Source organism: Peromyscus maniculatus, chromosome 7 (genome assembly GCF_049852395.1).
Source record: "Peromyscus maniculatus bairdii isolate BWxNUB_F1_BW_parent chromosome 7, HU_Pman_BW_mat_3.1, whole genome shotgun sequence".
Classification (NCBI taxonomy): Eukaryota; Metazoa; Chordata; class Mammalia; order Rodentia; family Cricetidae; genus Peromyscus; species Peromyscus maniculatus.
In genome coordinates, this window is record NC_134858.1 from 106,017,674 (window position 1) to 106,033,161 (window position 15,488).

The window sequence follows — 15,488 nt, forward strand, 5'->3', positions numbered from 1 at the left end:
AATTCGAGGCCAGCTGGTCTACAAAGTAAGTTCCAGGACGGCCAGGGCTACACAGAGAAATGCTCCTGAGGGGGGGGGGAGGGTAGGTCTGAAGGGCTCAACAGCCCCTCTGGAGGAAGTCATCCAGAAGCCTTGAGACAATCATTTCTCCTGCAATCTTCTGGCTCCAGCCCCAACTTCCCCTCGTTGGTCCCTCTGTCATCAGCTGTGGGTAGTGATGCAAAGAGCCTGGACCAACATGTGACCCTGTTCCCAGGCTGGTTGGGCCAGGCAACTCACTAGAAGAGCAAGATGGGATGGAGCCCAGATCCAGACAATGAAAAACCTAAATCTGGCTTTTTTTATTGTCTCAGGATAGTCCAGGACTTGAAGGCAGTGGGATGGGCCTTGGGTCTATTTGCCTCCTTAATAAAAGACAAACATGTCCAAGGTCTTCATTCAAAACTCTTTCCGAGTAGTTCCATGACCCCATTATCCTAGCTCAGATCACTTGGGTCATGATTCTTAGGATGGGTTTAAGGATTATTACAAAGAGAAGAAAGCAGACCCCACACTACACCATAGGTGACTTTTATAGTTTGGAAGATTCAGAGCTATACAGAGGGGTCTGACTGAGCCAGCCACCCTGGCTGGGAATTTAGTTGGGAAAGACTTCAGCCTTTGTAGGAGTTGGTGGTCGGGTGATCTGAGGTCCTCACTGTGGTATCTTGTCCATTCCCAAATTGACCACAATTGCACACATACCCCTCTGTGTTTATTCCTAGCTAGGGGGTGCTCTAGGGACTGCCCATGTGGTTCTAAGTAGGTCCAGCCCTTTGGATCAGGTTTGGGAAACTGGGCACGACCCTGGCCTCCTGGAGACGACTTCTAGTCCCGAGACTTCTGTGCAGCTCCAGGGCTCAGGCTTTTCTCCAATCCCACCCACCCCCACCCCCCTCCACACTCCTTACTCCCTACTTTGGGACTGGGAAGGCCCCCTTCGCCTCCTGTTGCTGGGTTTCGAGTCGGATGGCCTAAGAGAGCCTAGCAGGTGTTCAGCAGCTCCGCTGCCAACCTGCATACGCCCTCCCTGAAGTGGGATTCCAGTCTCCGGGTCTGCCAGGGTGGGGGCGGGCCGGGCGAGGAGGCCCCGCCCCCAGCCCGCCCCCGGCCCGGGGTGCGAATCCGCTGCCAGAGAGCGACTGGCGATGCTGGAGGTTCTGGAGTCGAAGCGGCTGCAGCTGGCGCCGCGTCTGCCCCGCGTGCCCGGAGCGGATTCTGCCGGCCGCCCCCGGAGCCCTGCTGAGCCGGTTATCGCTTCCTCCCTGTGACCGACCAGCGTTGCAGGTGCGGAGCAGGGAGGGCTGGGACGATGGGGAGGGCGCCTCCTGGATGCACGTTGTGGGGGTCATGGGAGATTGTTTCCATGGCTAGAAAAATCCCCGCGCAGGATGCGCGCGATCGCGGCGAGGACTCTGGGGGTCCCAGCAGGGGCACAGAGCGAGGCTTTTGCAGATGCGAGGTGGGGTGGCATGCGGGGTTGGGCTAAAGTTCCCCATTACCTCGGACGGCTTGGGAGGGTCCCAGGAAAAGCCTCTGCAGCTCCGAATTGTAAAAAACATAAACCTTCGAAGATTCGTGGTTCCTCTTATAGGGGGTAAGGTCCAAGGGCCGAGCAGTCCATCCTCGCTCCCAGAGCGGTCTCCAGCCCCTCCCAACTGCCCCTGGGGGCCCCCTCCCTCCGGTTTGGCAGTCACTAATTTCCATGACAACGGAGAGTTCTTTATGGGCGACAATCCGGAGGGGGCTGGGCGGGGCTGCTGCGGGGCTGGGGGAGGAGGTTCTAAGCCCGAGTGGACCATTGGCCCCAGCCAAGTTCAAGCTTCCAAGCTTTATCTTGAGAGTCATTTGGGTGGTGGAGGGGGGGGCGCGGTGCACGGACACACGTGCGAGGTGGGGGTGCGGGGCGCACATGTTCCTGCTGGGAGGTGCGGGGCTTGGCGCTCACACGTGGGCCTCCCGCATGTGTGTTGCTGTGGCAGCGGGGGCGAGCCAGCAGCCCTGGGGAAGGGGGTCAGGGTGGTACCAGGGTGAAGAGCAGGGACCCTGGCCGGGGTGGCAGGGGACAATTAAAACATGAATGTCTGTCTTCTTCAGTTTGTATTGCTTAGCAAGAGACCCCGGGTGCTTGAGCCCTAGCCCCACAAAGGGCTGGCAATTGCTCCCCGACCCCAAACCTGCTCTATCAGGTTCCTTCCTAGAGAACAGGGCCCCTGCTCGTCACCAAAAGCTCCTGTCTAGTCTGTACTACTCTAGATCCTCTGCACACCACCACCCAAAACCAGGCTTAGGCTTTGGGGCCCCCGGGACCACCTTTGCAGACCTAGGCTGGCTTCCCCTCCCCCTCTGAGTTGATTCCTGGCAGATCCAGTGACTTCTGGGCCTCAGTTCCCTCAGCTTGGAAATTAGTATCTCCGTTCCTTTCAGAACCAGGATGGGACAGGGGGTCTCCCTTTCTTTCCTCATTTAGTGTGAATCCCCAGGTGCCCTGCCCTGGCTTTATCCATATCTGCTGCAGGCCTTCCTCTGTGTCTCCATTCCCCAGGGGCCACCAGTTAACAGGCTGGTGGCAGTCCTCTGCTCTGAGGGAAGACTACAGAAGCTGTGATGTCTGTTCAGGGAAACTGAGGCATGGGGAGTATTGGTGTGCACTTGTCATCCTGTTTATGGCTTGCTCACGGTGCTGTCTCTGGTGCTGCTTTTGGCCCTCCTGAGAAGATCTGCCCAAGACTGATGACAGGATGAGGCTGAGCCGCAGGAAGGGCTCTGGGGACCCAAGACCGGGAGAGTTCAGCTGATTGGGGTAGAGATTGTGGGGACCCTAGGTAAAGCTAGGCCAGCTGAGAGGAGGGCCTACAAAGGGACGCAGCCAGGTTTCTGGACTTCATATCTATCCCCCTATGCTTGTATCTCCAACTTTTGGACCTCTCTTGCCCAAGCTGCTGTAATGACCGGGAGAGAGGCTGGAACCGTCCTGCTGGGGGACTGCAACAGCTGGCCTCGTCCCCACCGAGAGGCTCCTAGATGCTGACCTCTTTTCCTGCGCCTCCCACGCTGAGTTCAGTGTATGTCTGGAGGATACCGAAGAGTCTTGAAAGCCAAATGCCAAGGGGAGCTCCTGGCCCGGGGGATGAGAACACATGGCCATGGAGGTTTTAGGCTGCTGCTGGGCATTCCGAACCTTCTGCCTGCTGCTCTCTTGTCTCTGTGTCCCTTTTCCTCTGCCGCCTCCTTTTCCTCTTTCCAGTAGGTGCTGCCTTTGTCTCTCTGTGTCTCTGCTGAAGTCTCTCGGTTCCCCCACCTTCCCTTCCTTTATGGAGACCAGGGTCACAGAACCCATGGGGAAGGAGCCAGGCCACAATGTCAGTTTGGGAAGAGGGACCCTCACTAATACCCACCTTTTCCTCCTCCCTTTGTTTTAAAACTTCCATCACCATAGCAACCTTTTACTCCAGTGCCTTCCTCTGCAGATCCTCTCCTCCAACCAAAGGGATGCGGGGCGTCCAATGGCTTCAAAGGCTGGGACCCCAGGTTCTAGGGCCAGTGACGGTTGGCTCCTGGATTTGCCTGTCTGTGGAGAGCTGACTGTTGTGGAAATAGCAGTGGGCTACATGCTCACTCTGAAGACTCAGGGGGTGGGGCGTGGTGGGCAGGGGCTCCTCCATACTCCTGACACAGGTAGAAAGAGTCAGCACCAGGAACCATTGATGGTGGCACAGCTTGTTTCCCGTCCCCCAGGACTGTGCCCCCCAGGACTGTGCCCTATCCAGTCTCTTGGGCTTAAAGCGTGACCTGTCTCTTGATAACCACATACACTGGAAGGAAGTTGTTACCTCCCCTGGGCTTGTGGCTGAGGCTTCAGCTACGAGCTAGGCAGGATTTGGGCTAGGGCATGTCCATTTGCAATAGAAAACTCAGGCCTAATAGCTGAGAGAGGAGAGGAAGGGAGGGAAGGGAAGAGGTGCCTGCAGGCTGGTGTTCACAGCTGCCACTAAATTGGGAGGTGTTGCCTGCAGTCAGGAGTCAGCGGGAAGCCTCCTGGGCCCTTCCTGGCCTCTCTAGATTTACTGCAAGCTCGAGAGCCCCGCATGGCAGAGGCCAGGGCAGCAGGAAACTTCATTTATGGATTTTAAGGTGAGACCCGAAGCAGGCTGACCCCTGCTTTCCAGTGGAGGAAACCCTAATGTGGGCCTTTTGGCCTCTGTTTCGGTGGGTTCCCCTGTCTCAGACTTGCCTAAAGATCCGGTGTCGTTCCTAGGGGCCCTTTATTACTAGGGCACCAAATCGTCAAAGGCTTCCTCAGGGTTGCCTGAGAGATGAATCCCTGAGCCCAGTAGCCAGGCTCCAGAACTGGGCAGTATCGGGAGGGCTGAGCCCTTAGGTTTCCAGAGCCTGCGAGTGCGGAGGACGGTGGTAGTGCCCCGTTCTGCATGCCCTCGTGCTCCCTTTGGGCAACCCCAGGTGTACACTGTTGATTTCCTTTGCAGAGAGGGGAAGGGATTCTGTCTCCAGGAAAGTGGCCCCAGTGGGGCTCCTGGGCCATCCCGGGGCCACTGTGGACCTGACCCGGTTCTGTGGTGTTGTTGGGAAGAAAACTTTCCTTTGTCGGCTGTTGATTTGGGGCCCTGAGGACGAGAAGTGCCATTCTCTTTCTGCTTGGCTTCCCACCTTCTTCAGGCTGTCTCTAACCTCTTTCAGCTTTGGGGCCAGAGTCCCTCTTGTTGCTGAGTGGTACCAAGGGGCTTGGTGTATCCAACCTAGAGCCTCACTGGAGCAGCAGCAGGAAGCAGATGGTGAATGAATGGGGGTGGCGGGTGAAGGTACTGATTGGAAACATGGTTCCCCTTTCCCCTCACCCTGAGAGATCTAGGTGTATGCGTGAATTCAGCTAGAATGCTGGAGAGGGGCAATAATTGGGTGACATCTGGGCAGCCAAGGTAGAGGGGAGTGAGTGGTGGTAAAGTAGCTCTGTCCCTGTCCCGTCACTGAGACCTGTAGGACATGGCTATAGGCTGATAGCACCGTGAGCTTTCCATGGTAGGGACAGACCCCAAGACCAGACCAAGCCCCATGGACATGAATGCATATGCATAGCCAAAAGCTGGCACCAGGATCAGGGACAGGCATACACAAAACCTCCCACCTACACCACGTTGGCAGAGGCAAGAGCTGTTGGAATGGGGAGGGAGGTGGAACTGGGGGAAAGTATCTCAGAAAAGGGCCATTTTGCACAGGGCCTCGGAGCATCGGGATTGTTTTAGACAACTTGTTACATAGACAACCTTATAATGTCAGAATTTGTGCTGGAAGAACATTCAGCTCTGGTCTTGGTTCCTTGCCCACGTGGAGGCTGTTCCACAGGACAGCCAAGGTGGGTAGTGCTCTTACCAATGCCTACACTGCCTGCCACTGAGCAGATACACTTGAGCCGGCCAATCACCTGTTGTTGGACATTTAGGTAGTTGCTGATTCCTTTTTAATGTTATAAATAACTCTGCAGTGACAAATGGGATTCCCATGGGAATCTTTGGGGGAGGGGTATTTGTATCAGAGGGAGCAGTATAACAAAACAACAGAATTAGGAATGGTCCCTGGCCAGTCCATCTGGGAGACCTGCAGGCCAAGGTACCATCCTCCTGCCCAGTGAATGGCCCTCAGATTCCAGCCTGGGAGGGTAATCACTCCCCCTCAAGAAAAAAATTTTTAAAAAGCCCTTAGAGTACATGAGGATTGATGCAGGCCTCTTCCTCCAGATGTCACGGTGTGGAGATGGGTGGCTGGCAGTGGTGCTGGCTGAGCCTCTGCTCCGAGCTGCAAGAATGAAATTTCAGCCACATACATCTCCCTAGCAGGGGCAGGGGCAGGGTTTTGGACATCGTGGCAAAGACACACAGCCGACATCTTCAAAGCATCTCTCCTTGGCCTCTGTGGTATTTCGCTAGATGGCTTAAGCTCTGGCTTGAATCACACTGATGAAATGCATTTGTATTCCCCAAGCTCAAGTAATGCAGATGAAGAAGTTACAGAATTTGATCCTTAATGCTGAGGACACATTTGAGGGAGACCCCCGGGAATTGTGTAGCTGGCTTCTGCCTGGAAGGAAGTGATTGGCTGTCAGGGTTGCCCACAGGGCTTGTCTGGAGCCTGGCTTTTGGCCTCAGCTGGCAGAGTCCTCCTTGCCGAGGGGTACTGACACTATAAGTGCCTTCAGACAGGGGAATATTTAGGTGCTCGAGGCCCTGGCCCAGGTCCTTCTCCATCAAGCATTTTGTGGAGGCAGAGACGGCAGAGGCGGCAGAGGCAGAGCCGTTTCAGGGAGGTCTCAGTGTAGAGCTTGGTGTAGCCACAGGCTGGCACTAAACAGACTTCATGGAGGCAGACTCTGGGGTTAGAGCTATAAAGGTAGACACAGCCATCTAACTCGGAACAAGGGCAGCGGGTGTCTTTTCCTTTGGATGCTGGGGCCAGCCATCCAGCACTGAAATTTAGGATTGGACTGTAACTGACAGAGTGGAGGCAGGGCACTGTGTGTGCTCCAGGTGCAGAGTTCCTGGAGCCTACTGAGCCAGCAATAACCAGACCAAGGAGTACACCTGCTCCCCTGCGTACTCCTGCAGTAGTTTAGTGCTAGGCAGGCTTGCCTTGCCCTTCCGGACCGTCACTCCTGACTGCTTCCAGGCAAAGCGTTCTGCTCCGAGGCCCAACCCTAATGCTGCTTCTCCCCTACACAGAACTCCTCCCTCTAGATATACCCCAAACACCATGTCTGAATTCAATATTTACTAAATCCATCCAAGTAATCATATTAAAAATTCTAAAGAAAAATTAATAAACAACATCAGAGCATGGTGGCGCATGCCTATAATCCCAGCACTCAAGGATAGGGACAGGAAGATTAGGAGTCCAAGGCTTGTCTCAGCTATATAGCGAGTTTGAGGCCGGCTTGAGCTACATGAGACCTTGTCTAAAAAAAAAATAATAATAATAAACAAAAGATACAAATTTGCACCTTCAACATCCACTTCTTTGCCCTAAAGAGAACTCCTTTCATGTCCTAGAAAAGTATGCCCGCTCACACCCAACCTCAACCCCCAGTGTGTGCATGTGTACGTGCGTGTGCAAGTGTGGGTGAGCACTCATGTCTGCAGATACTCAGAAACCAGAAGAGCATCAAGTTTTCTCTGCCGCTCTCCACCTATTCCTCTGAGACAAGGTCTCTCCCTGAACCTGGGGTTTGCATTTTCCTGGCAGTAACGAGCCTCAATAGTCTCCCTTTGTCACCCTCGGAGCTGGGGTTTCAGGCATGTTCAAGACACCTGACTTGTTATGTGGGCGCTGGGATTCAAACTCCAGTCCTCACAGTTGTGCAGTGAGCTCTCCTAACTGCTGAACCATCTCTCCAGATCCCTGCATGTACATTTTTACCAAGATATAAAGTACGGATGACTGGCTTATAATAAGTTTTGGTTTTACTCAATTACGGGGCCAGCCTCAATGAAACATTTCACTATTAGGATAAGAATTTATACTGTATCAAGCTGATAATAGAAAAATAAATAAATAAATAAATAAATGAAGAAAGAAAGAAAGAAAGAAAGAAAGAAAGAAAGAAAGAAAGAAAGAAAGAAAGAAAGACATAAAAAAAAAGATATAAAGCACATTCAGGTTGAGAATCAGGCCTTCCAGAAGCCCCCATGTGCCCTAAACCAGTCACCCTATCCTGTGCCTTAGGAGGAACCACTGTGGCTCTTAGAACGTATTTTCTGCTTTTCTGGACAGTGTTACTTCTGTGTCTGAACCCCAGCAGTATGGCGAGTTCTGCCTGGTTGAGCTCTATCAATAGACTCACACTACGTGTGTTCTTTCCTGTTTCTGTCAACACTGTTTTTGCAAGATACACTATTTGGCTGAGTAGAACCATAGCTCCTTCATTTCCTTTGCAGCATACCATTCTATTATAGGACTATACCACAATACATCCTGCTGGTGGTAGGTTTTTGGGCTCTTTCCAGCTTTTAGCAATTATGGATATGGCAATTATGAGCATTCTTATACAAGTGTCCTGAGGCATAAATGTATGCCTGCCTCTCTCCCTTCCGCCCTCTCTTTGACAGGATCTCCCTATGTAGCCCAGGCTGGCCTGGAACTCCTGGGGCACAGTTGGCTCAAATGTATGCATTTCAGTGGAGCAAATATTTAAAGTACGTAGAGTGGGCTTGCGAAATTGTGCAGTGGTTAAAAGCATGGGTTGCTCGTCCAGAGGGCCTGGGTACAGTTCCCAGCACCCACACAGCATAACTGTCTGTAACTCCAGTTCCAGGGATCTAGCCCCTTCGTCTGGCCTCCATAGGCACTAGGCATGCATATTGTGCCTAGGCACACATGAAGGCCAAACAACCATACACATACAGATAAATAATCATAAAAAATAAAAGAAGCACATAGAATATATTTGTTTGAGAAAACCAGTCCTGTCCTGTCCTTTACAACAAAGTCTCCGGTAGCCTATGCTGGCCTTGAACTCATCAAGTAGCTGAGGCTGCCTTGAACTCCTTGAGTCTCCTGCCTCCACCTCCTAAGTGCTAGGATTTCTGTGCACCACACCTGGTCCAGGCTTTTTCAAAGGGGAATTGCCCTCCTCCAACAGTGTTCATTTTGTCCATAGCTTCAGCAACATTTGGCATCTCTAGACCATCAGAGATAAATAACTATGGGGAAAGCTCATGAGACCTCAGCCCTAGACAAAGAACTACAAGCTACCAAGGGTTGCTGAGAGTGGAAGAATAGTCTTCCTCAGGAAGAGCACATCAATTGATTATCCAATACCAAATGGTCAGCCCTGAAAACATACATTCAAACAACACCGCATAGTCCTAGCAGGTTATATAATCAGGAACATGTATACACACATGCACACACACAATACACACATACAATACACACACACACACCATACACACACACTACACACACTACACACACATACATAACACACAATACACACATACACCACACACACACACATAACACACAATACACACACCACATACACAATACACACACTACACACACATACATAACACACAATACATACACACACACCACAACAACTAAAGAAAAAGGGGTCATGAATTTGATTAGAGCAAGGAAGAAGGGTGGGAAGGGGAAATGATAATTATATTATAATCTCAAAAAAAAAAAAATAAAAAATTTCCAGGGGTGGTGGTGCACACCTTTAATCCCAGCACTCAAAACACACAGGCAGACCGAAACCAGCCTGGTCTATAGAGTGAGTTCCAGGACAGCCAGGGCTATTACACAGAGAAACCCTGTCTCGAAAAAACCAAAAAAAGAATTGCTGGAATAAACTTAAATATATGTTCATGGAATAGCTAAAATTTAAAGATTGATTGATTGATCTTTTCAAGACAGGTTTTCTCTGTGTAACAGCTCTGGCTGTCCTGGAACTCGCTTTGTAGGCCAGGATGGCCTTGAACTCACAGAGATCCGCCTGCCTCTGCCTCCCGAGTACTGGGACTAAAGGTGTGCACCACTGCTGCCCGGCTTTATTTATTTTTTGAAGTAGAGTTTCCCAGTATAGCCCAGGCTGGCTCAGACTCACGCTAGTCCTCTTGTATCCGTTTCCTGAGTGCTAGAATGACAAAGTGAGTCATCATACCTGACTTTAAAGAAATTGTGGGTTTTTGTTTGTTTGTTTGTTTTAAAATTACATTTATTTATTTATTTTTGGGGGACAGTATAGTATGTGCATGGAGGTCAGAGGACAATTTGTGGAAGTTGGTTCTCTCTTTCCGTCATGTGGGTCCCAGAGATCAAACTCAGGTTTGGAGGTAAATGCCCTTACCTGGTGAGCCATCTAGCTGACCCTAAAGAAACTGATGGTTTAATCCCATTACTGGAGGCAGGAGGATTCCAGCAAGTTCCAGTTCTATATATCGAGTCCAGAGCAGCTAGGGCGATATAGTGTGACCTTGTCTCAAAAATCAAAACTAAGTAAGTAAACGAATTGTTCTGTAAGTCTTTTCAAGTGTATCTAATGAAAAGCTACTTCCTAATATGTCAACTTGGTAAATATTTGGTTAGTGGGAGCTGTTGTAGCTCAGGCAGCCAGCTTGAGTGGCTGCACTATGACCTGAAAAAGCAAAGCAGGTCCTGTGTTTGCCTACTTTGCCCTTCACTTGACCTGGGCTGGGCTGGGGTTTCCCAAAAGCAGATTCAATGTTGTTGTTGGGGGGTGTGTGTGTGTGGCGGGGGTAGAAAATGGTACAGTTGAGTCCGACCTCATCCTGCTTGCATCTTAGAGCCTAGCAATGCCGTTTGGGTGTGTGACTCTGGGCGACAAGAAGAACTATAACCAGCCATCGGAGGTGACTGACAGATATGATTTGGGACAAGTCATCAAGACGTGAGTGTTGGGCATATTGGGCAATGATGGGCGGATAGACCAGAGTTGGGGAAGGGGGGAGCGGAGTGCCCCCTGTCCCAAGGCCCAGGCTGAGCAGAGTGCCCGCTGGCTTCAGCGAGGAGTTCTGTGAAATCTTCCGGGCCAAGGACAAGACAACAGGCAAGCTGCATACGTGCAAGAAGTTTCAGAAGCGGGATGGACGTAAGGTGCGGAAGGCGGCGAAGAATGAGATTGGCATCCTCAAGATGTGAGTGTGAGGACTGAGGGAGGAGTTGGGGTAGGAGACAGCAGGGAAGGGCTTCCGGGCGGGGGGCCTCAGGAGGTGCCAGTCAGTCTGTCATGACCACCCACCTTAGGAACCAGAGCTTCTCTCCTTCTCTCGGGTTCACCAAGCCCTGACTACTGACTCCCCCCACTGCTACTAGGGTGAAGCACCCTAACATCCTGCAGCTGGTAGATGTGTTTGTGACCCGCAAGGAATACTTCATCTTCCTGGAGCTGTGAGTACCATTCTGGGGTTCCAGGATCCCCCCGGTCCCTAGGACTTTTCTTTTTCCTCCTTTTATAGCTTAAAAAAAACACAAAAATCCACTTTTGGAACCCTTGTGGTCCCAAGGCCCCGGACCCTGCCCAGCCAAGTGCCTGCTACAAGTCAGGCCTCCCAAATGCTCTGTCCTCCTGCCCACGCCGGGCTCAGGGGCTGGTGTCCCTCAGGGCCACGGGGAGGGAGGTGTTTGACTGGATCCTGGACCAGGGCTACTACTCGGAGCGAGACACGAGCAACGTGGTGCGGCAGGTCTTGGAGGCTGTGGCCTACTTGCACTCACTCAAGATTGTGCACAGGAACCTCAAGGTAAGGCCAGAGCCAGAGTGACTGGATCGCTTGACAGCCGGGCTGGGGATGGAGTGAGTGCCAGGCTGGGCCCTTGGTCCAGCTTCTGAGGCCCTCACAGTAATGTCTGCCCACCCTTCTGCTCCGGACAGCTGGAAAACCTGGTCTACTACAACAGGCTGAAGAACTCAAAGATTGTCATCAGTGACTTCCACCTGGCCAAGCTAGAGAATGGCCTCATCAAGGAGCCCTGTGGGACCCCGGAGTATCTGGGCAAGGAGGGACGGGACAGGGGATGGTGGAGGGACAGCCTTCAGGGGGAGACTTTGGGGTGGGGAAAAGTCTCTGTTCCAGGAAAGAGGGTATGGATGGGTATACTGGACACTGACCGGCAGATGGACGCTTTTCTTCTTTAGCCCCGGAAGTGGTAGGACGGCAGCGGTACGGACGCCCTGTGGACTGCTGGGCCATTGGTGTCATCATGTACATCCTGTGAGTGACAGGGCACCTAGCTGGGCTTGCAGCCAGGTTGGCCGGACAGTTGTGTCTGTGGCCGTCACGGGTGACCCTGCTCCATGTAGCCTTTCAGGCAACCCACCTTTCTATGAGGAGGTAGAAGAAGATGACTATGAGAACCATGATAAGAATCTCTTCCGCAAGATCCTGGCTGGTGACTATGAGTTTGACTCTCCGTACTGGGACGATATTTCTCAGGCAGGTGAGGAGAGACCCAGCCGGCGGGCAGAGTATAGGGCTGGAGGGAGGGAGGCGCCGCTGTCAGCGTCTGCTGGATTTTACTCCTGCCCCCCAGCCCCTTCACCACATCTAGACAATGAGATGGGGCGCCCCTGCCTAGCCCATCCCTGGCTTTGTCCCCAGCCAAAGACCTGGTCACAAGGCTGATGGAGGTGGAGCAAGACCAGCGGATCACCGCAGAAGAGGCCATCTCTCATGAATGGTGAGCAGGGCCCTGTGGGCAGGGGAAGTGGAGGCCAAGTTTCTGTTGCCCTCTGAACTTCTTACGTCAGAAGTTCTTATCCTCGAGGTCCTGAAGGTCAGTCAGGGAGGCTTTCTAGAGCTCTGGCCAAAGCAGAGGCTCTGCCTGGTGGTCCTCGATCACGCAGGGAAGAGCTGTGTAGTCTCCACGAAGGCACAGCATCTCATCAGAGGCACTGGCCTCCTTTCTAGGATTTCTGGTAATGCTGCTTCTGATAAGAACATCAAGGATGGTGTCTGTGCCCAGATTGAAAAGAACTTCGCCAGAGCCAAGTGGAAGGTAGGGCTTGGCTCGCTTTCTTCTTGGTCCGGTTCCAAGTGCTTCTTCTTGCACCCACAGTTTCTTGCTGCCGCTGCACCTCTTCAGCTGAGCACAAATTTTCCCCAGGCTGTCCTGAGCGGCAGCGGCCGTAGATTCTGCTGTTACCTTAGGCTGAAGTACTGACTGGCCGGGTGGCCGGAGGCAGCCGGGGTCCTATGGGAGGGATGGGTTCGCCATTTGGAAGGAGTGGATCCAGCAAACCTCACCACGAGCCTTTTTCTTCACTGTCCTCTTTTCAGAAGGCTGTCCGAGTGACCACGCTCATGAAACGGCTCCGGGCGCCAGAGCAGTCGGGCGCAGCTGCGGCGCAGTCCACTTCAGACACGGCCACCCCCGGGGCTGCCGCTGGTGGGGCCTTTGCCGCCGCCGCCGCCGCCGCCGCCGCTGCGGGTGGAGCTGCCTCTGGGAGCAGCGCGACTGCAGCCACAGAGGGCGGTGCTGGGTGCGCTGCCAAGAGTGATAATGTAGCCTCTGCAGATCGCAGCGCCACCCCAGCCACGGATGGCAGCGCCACTCCAGCCACGGATGGCAGCGTCACTCCGGCCACGGATGGGAGCATCACTCCGGCCACGGATGGCAGCGTCACTCCGGCCACTGACAGGAGTGCCACCCCAGCTACTGATGGGAGAGCTACCCCAGCTACAGAAGAGAGCACAGTACCCACCACCCAAAGCAGTGCCATACCAGCTGCAAAGGCAGCTGCCGCCCCCGAGCCGGCTGTGGCCCAGCCGGACAGCACAGCCCTAGAGGGTGCCACAGGCCAGGCTCCTCCCTCTAGTAAAGGAGAAGAGGCTACTGGCGGTGCCCAGGAGTCTCAAAGGGAGAAGATGAGCTGAACGGGCAGCCTGCTGGGGGTCTTGAGGGATGGGAAGGAGGGTGGGAGTGTGGATGAGGGGCTTCTTACTGTATATAGAGTCACTGGCATGATGCTCTAGCTCCCCCCAAGCTCCCTCATCCCAGTGGGGCATGCCTGGGGGCCATGGGAGAGCAGTCTCGTCTCCTGTGTGAATGTGTGTGAGTGGTGGGCAGGCCAGAGGCAGGGCCAGCCCCAGCCCCTGCATGGATTCCTTGTGGCTTTTCTGTCTTTCGCTAGCTTCACCAGTTTCTGTTCCTTGTGGGATGCTGCTCTAGGGATACTCAGGGGGTCCTTGCTCTCCTTCCCCTCCCCTTCCTGCCTCATCATTTCCCCAGGCAGGCCCTGCAAGTCTCGTACTTTCCCAGGCCCTAAATTGGGTGGCCTTGCCCTGAGAGCTGGTCCTCCAGCGAGGCCCTATCAGCAGTGTTAGGCTCCCACACATGAAGGTGTGTGTGTACCTGTGGTGTGTGGGCTGCCCTAGGACTAGACACTGGCCGCTAGAGAGGATGCAGAAATCTGGGGCAGTGTGCTTTAAGTCAAGTCTGGTCACGTGGTTGGGGGCACTGCACGTTAGCTGTGGGGATCCTCAGAGAATGGGTAGAAGGGTAGAAGCTTCCATCTTTTCCCCTGGGTAGGCCCTCTGAAGACCCTTGTGTTATTTCTTGCCCTCCCTAGTCCTGTAGTGGGTTGCTCTGTATCCTGATTCTTAGGAAACTCTGAAGGAAAGGAGAGACACAGTGAGGGCGCAGCAGTGAGACCTAGAACAGAGTACAGGGCGAGCACCAGGACCCCACCCTATCTGGGCCCTTGCTCTGAGCTGGATAGGGAGGGCTGGTGTCCCCCAGGGTCTTCCTAGATGCCACTGCCACGGGAAGAGATCTTACTCATGGCCACCTCATGCAGACTCAGGCCATACATCCTCTTCCTCCCAGGGAGGCATGGCAGTACCTCATAGGCTGCTTGAGAGTTTGCTTTGGACAGTGGCAGATTTCTGCTCTTTGTTCAGCAACACAGAGAGGATTTTCCTCTATTTCTGCTATTCCAGGCTGAGTATCACTCAGCCATGTTAAGTTGCTCTTGCTGGGATGAGGAAGCAGAATAAGATTCCTCAGTAACTGGAGGTATGCTCTTGGCAGGTACCCTTGGTCCGACCCAATCACAGCCTGAACAGGCAGCCACGCTGGGCCTTGCCCAGCTGGGCACTCCACGGTGGTCCTGCCCTTCTCCCTGCATGCCTGTGGGTCTGCTCTGGTATGTGAAGGTTGGTGGGCTAACTGTGTGCCTGCTGAACCTGGCAAATAAACGTCACCCTGCAAAGCCTCTGGCCACCCTCTTGCCTTTGCTTCCTCTGTCCTATTGGGGAGGAGCCCATGGAAGGCAGTGGGGGAGGGGAGAGGCTGGGAGCAGGTATCTGGGTAGTGGCTGATGCTCAGTGCATTGCTTAGGGTGAGAGTGAAGGTCACTTCTCCAATGTGTACCTGAATGATGTTGATGGGGATCCTCTGGACTCTAGGAAACCATGTGAGGGATGTGTTTCAGCCAAGAACTATCTCCCCTGAGATGAGCACTTGAAGGGCTGATGCTTTTCCAACTATTGTTGACCAAAGAGTCTATGTCTTGACTTGGACATAGAGATGGAATCCACTCAGGGCCAACCAGGGAGAGGAGACCTTGCTCATGGCTGGAGTGGGCCTCTTTGGGCTGGGGAAAGGTTGGGATTGCACATAAGTTCTGTGCTGTATGTTGATGCCTACTTCCTGTGAATACCTGTGCTTTCCACTTAGACCAAAAAGATTTCACTCTGTCTTCCCCAGCTGGAGCAGATCTGCTTTATAATATGGAGTCATGTTTGTTTCTTCTGGGGGAGTGATACTGCTAACTATATCGTAAAAATTCCTTAGGAGACTTGCTTCAACTCAGATGGGATTTGGTGAACTCACCTGGGTTGCTTTCTCAGGGAGGACCTTAAATTATCTGATGTGGGAATAATAAAGAGGGTTTGTTATTTCCTGGTCTT

The 15,488-nt window shown here is 53.1% G+C and overlaps 1 protein-coding gene across 2 annotated transcripts; it reads left to right on the plus strand.

The window, feature by feature from the left end:
- The first annotated feature begins 1,086 nt into the window (after positions 1-1,086).
- Positions 1,087-15,485, plus strand: Camkv (CaM kinase like vesicle associated). 2 transcript variants are annotated; one of them, XM_006978341.4, is made up of 11 exons: positions 1,087-1,326; positions 10,362-10,465; positions 10,581-10,712; positions 10,891-10,965; positions 11,180-11,318; positions 11,450-11,570; positions 11,714-11,789; positions 11,879-12,015; positions 12,177-12,255; positions 12,486-12,573; positions 12,855-15,485. In XM_006978341.4, exons 2-11 carry the CDS (start codon positions 10,371-10,373, stop codon positions 13,449-13,451), a joined length of 1,539 nt encoding a protein of 512 aa, XP_006978403.1. In that variant the 5' UTR covers positions 1,087-1,326; positions 10,362-10,370; the 3' UTR covers positions 13,452-15,485. The 2 variants fall into 2 exon arrangements, with proteins under 2 accessions (XP_006978403.1, XP_076433129.1); XM_076577014.1 differs by lacking the exon at positions 1,087-1,326 and adding an exon at positions 3,488-4,173.
- The last annotated feature ends 3 nt before the right edge of the window (positions 15,486-15,488 follow it).

Bases quoted from the DNA above. Each gene is read 5' to 3' on its own strand.
- Camkv (XM_076577014.1), top strand. The intron at 11,571-11,713 runs GCAAGGAGGGAC...TTTCTTCTTTAG, and splicing joins TGGGACCCCGGAGTATCTGG to CCCCGGAAGTGGTAGGACGG. The intron at 12,574-12,854 runs GTAGGGCTTGGC...TCCTCTTTTCAG, and splicing joins TCGCCAGAGCCAAGTGGAAG to AAGGCTGTCCGAGTGACCAC.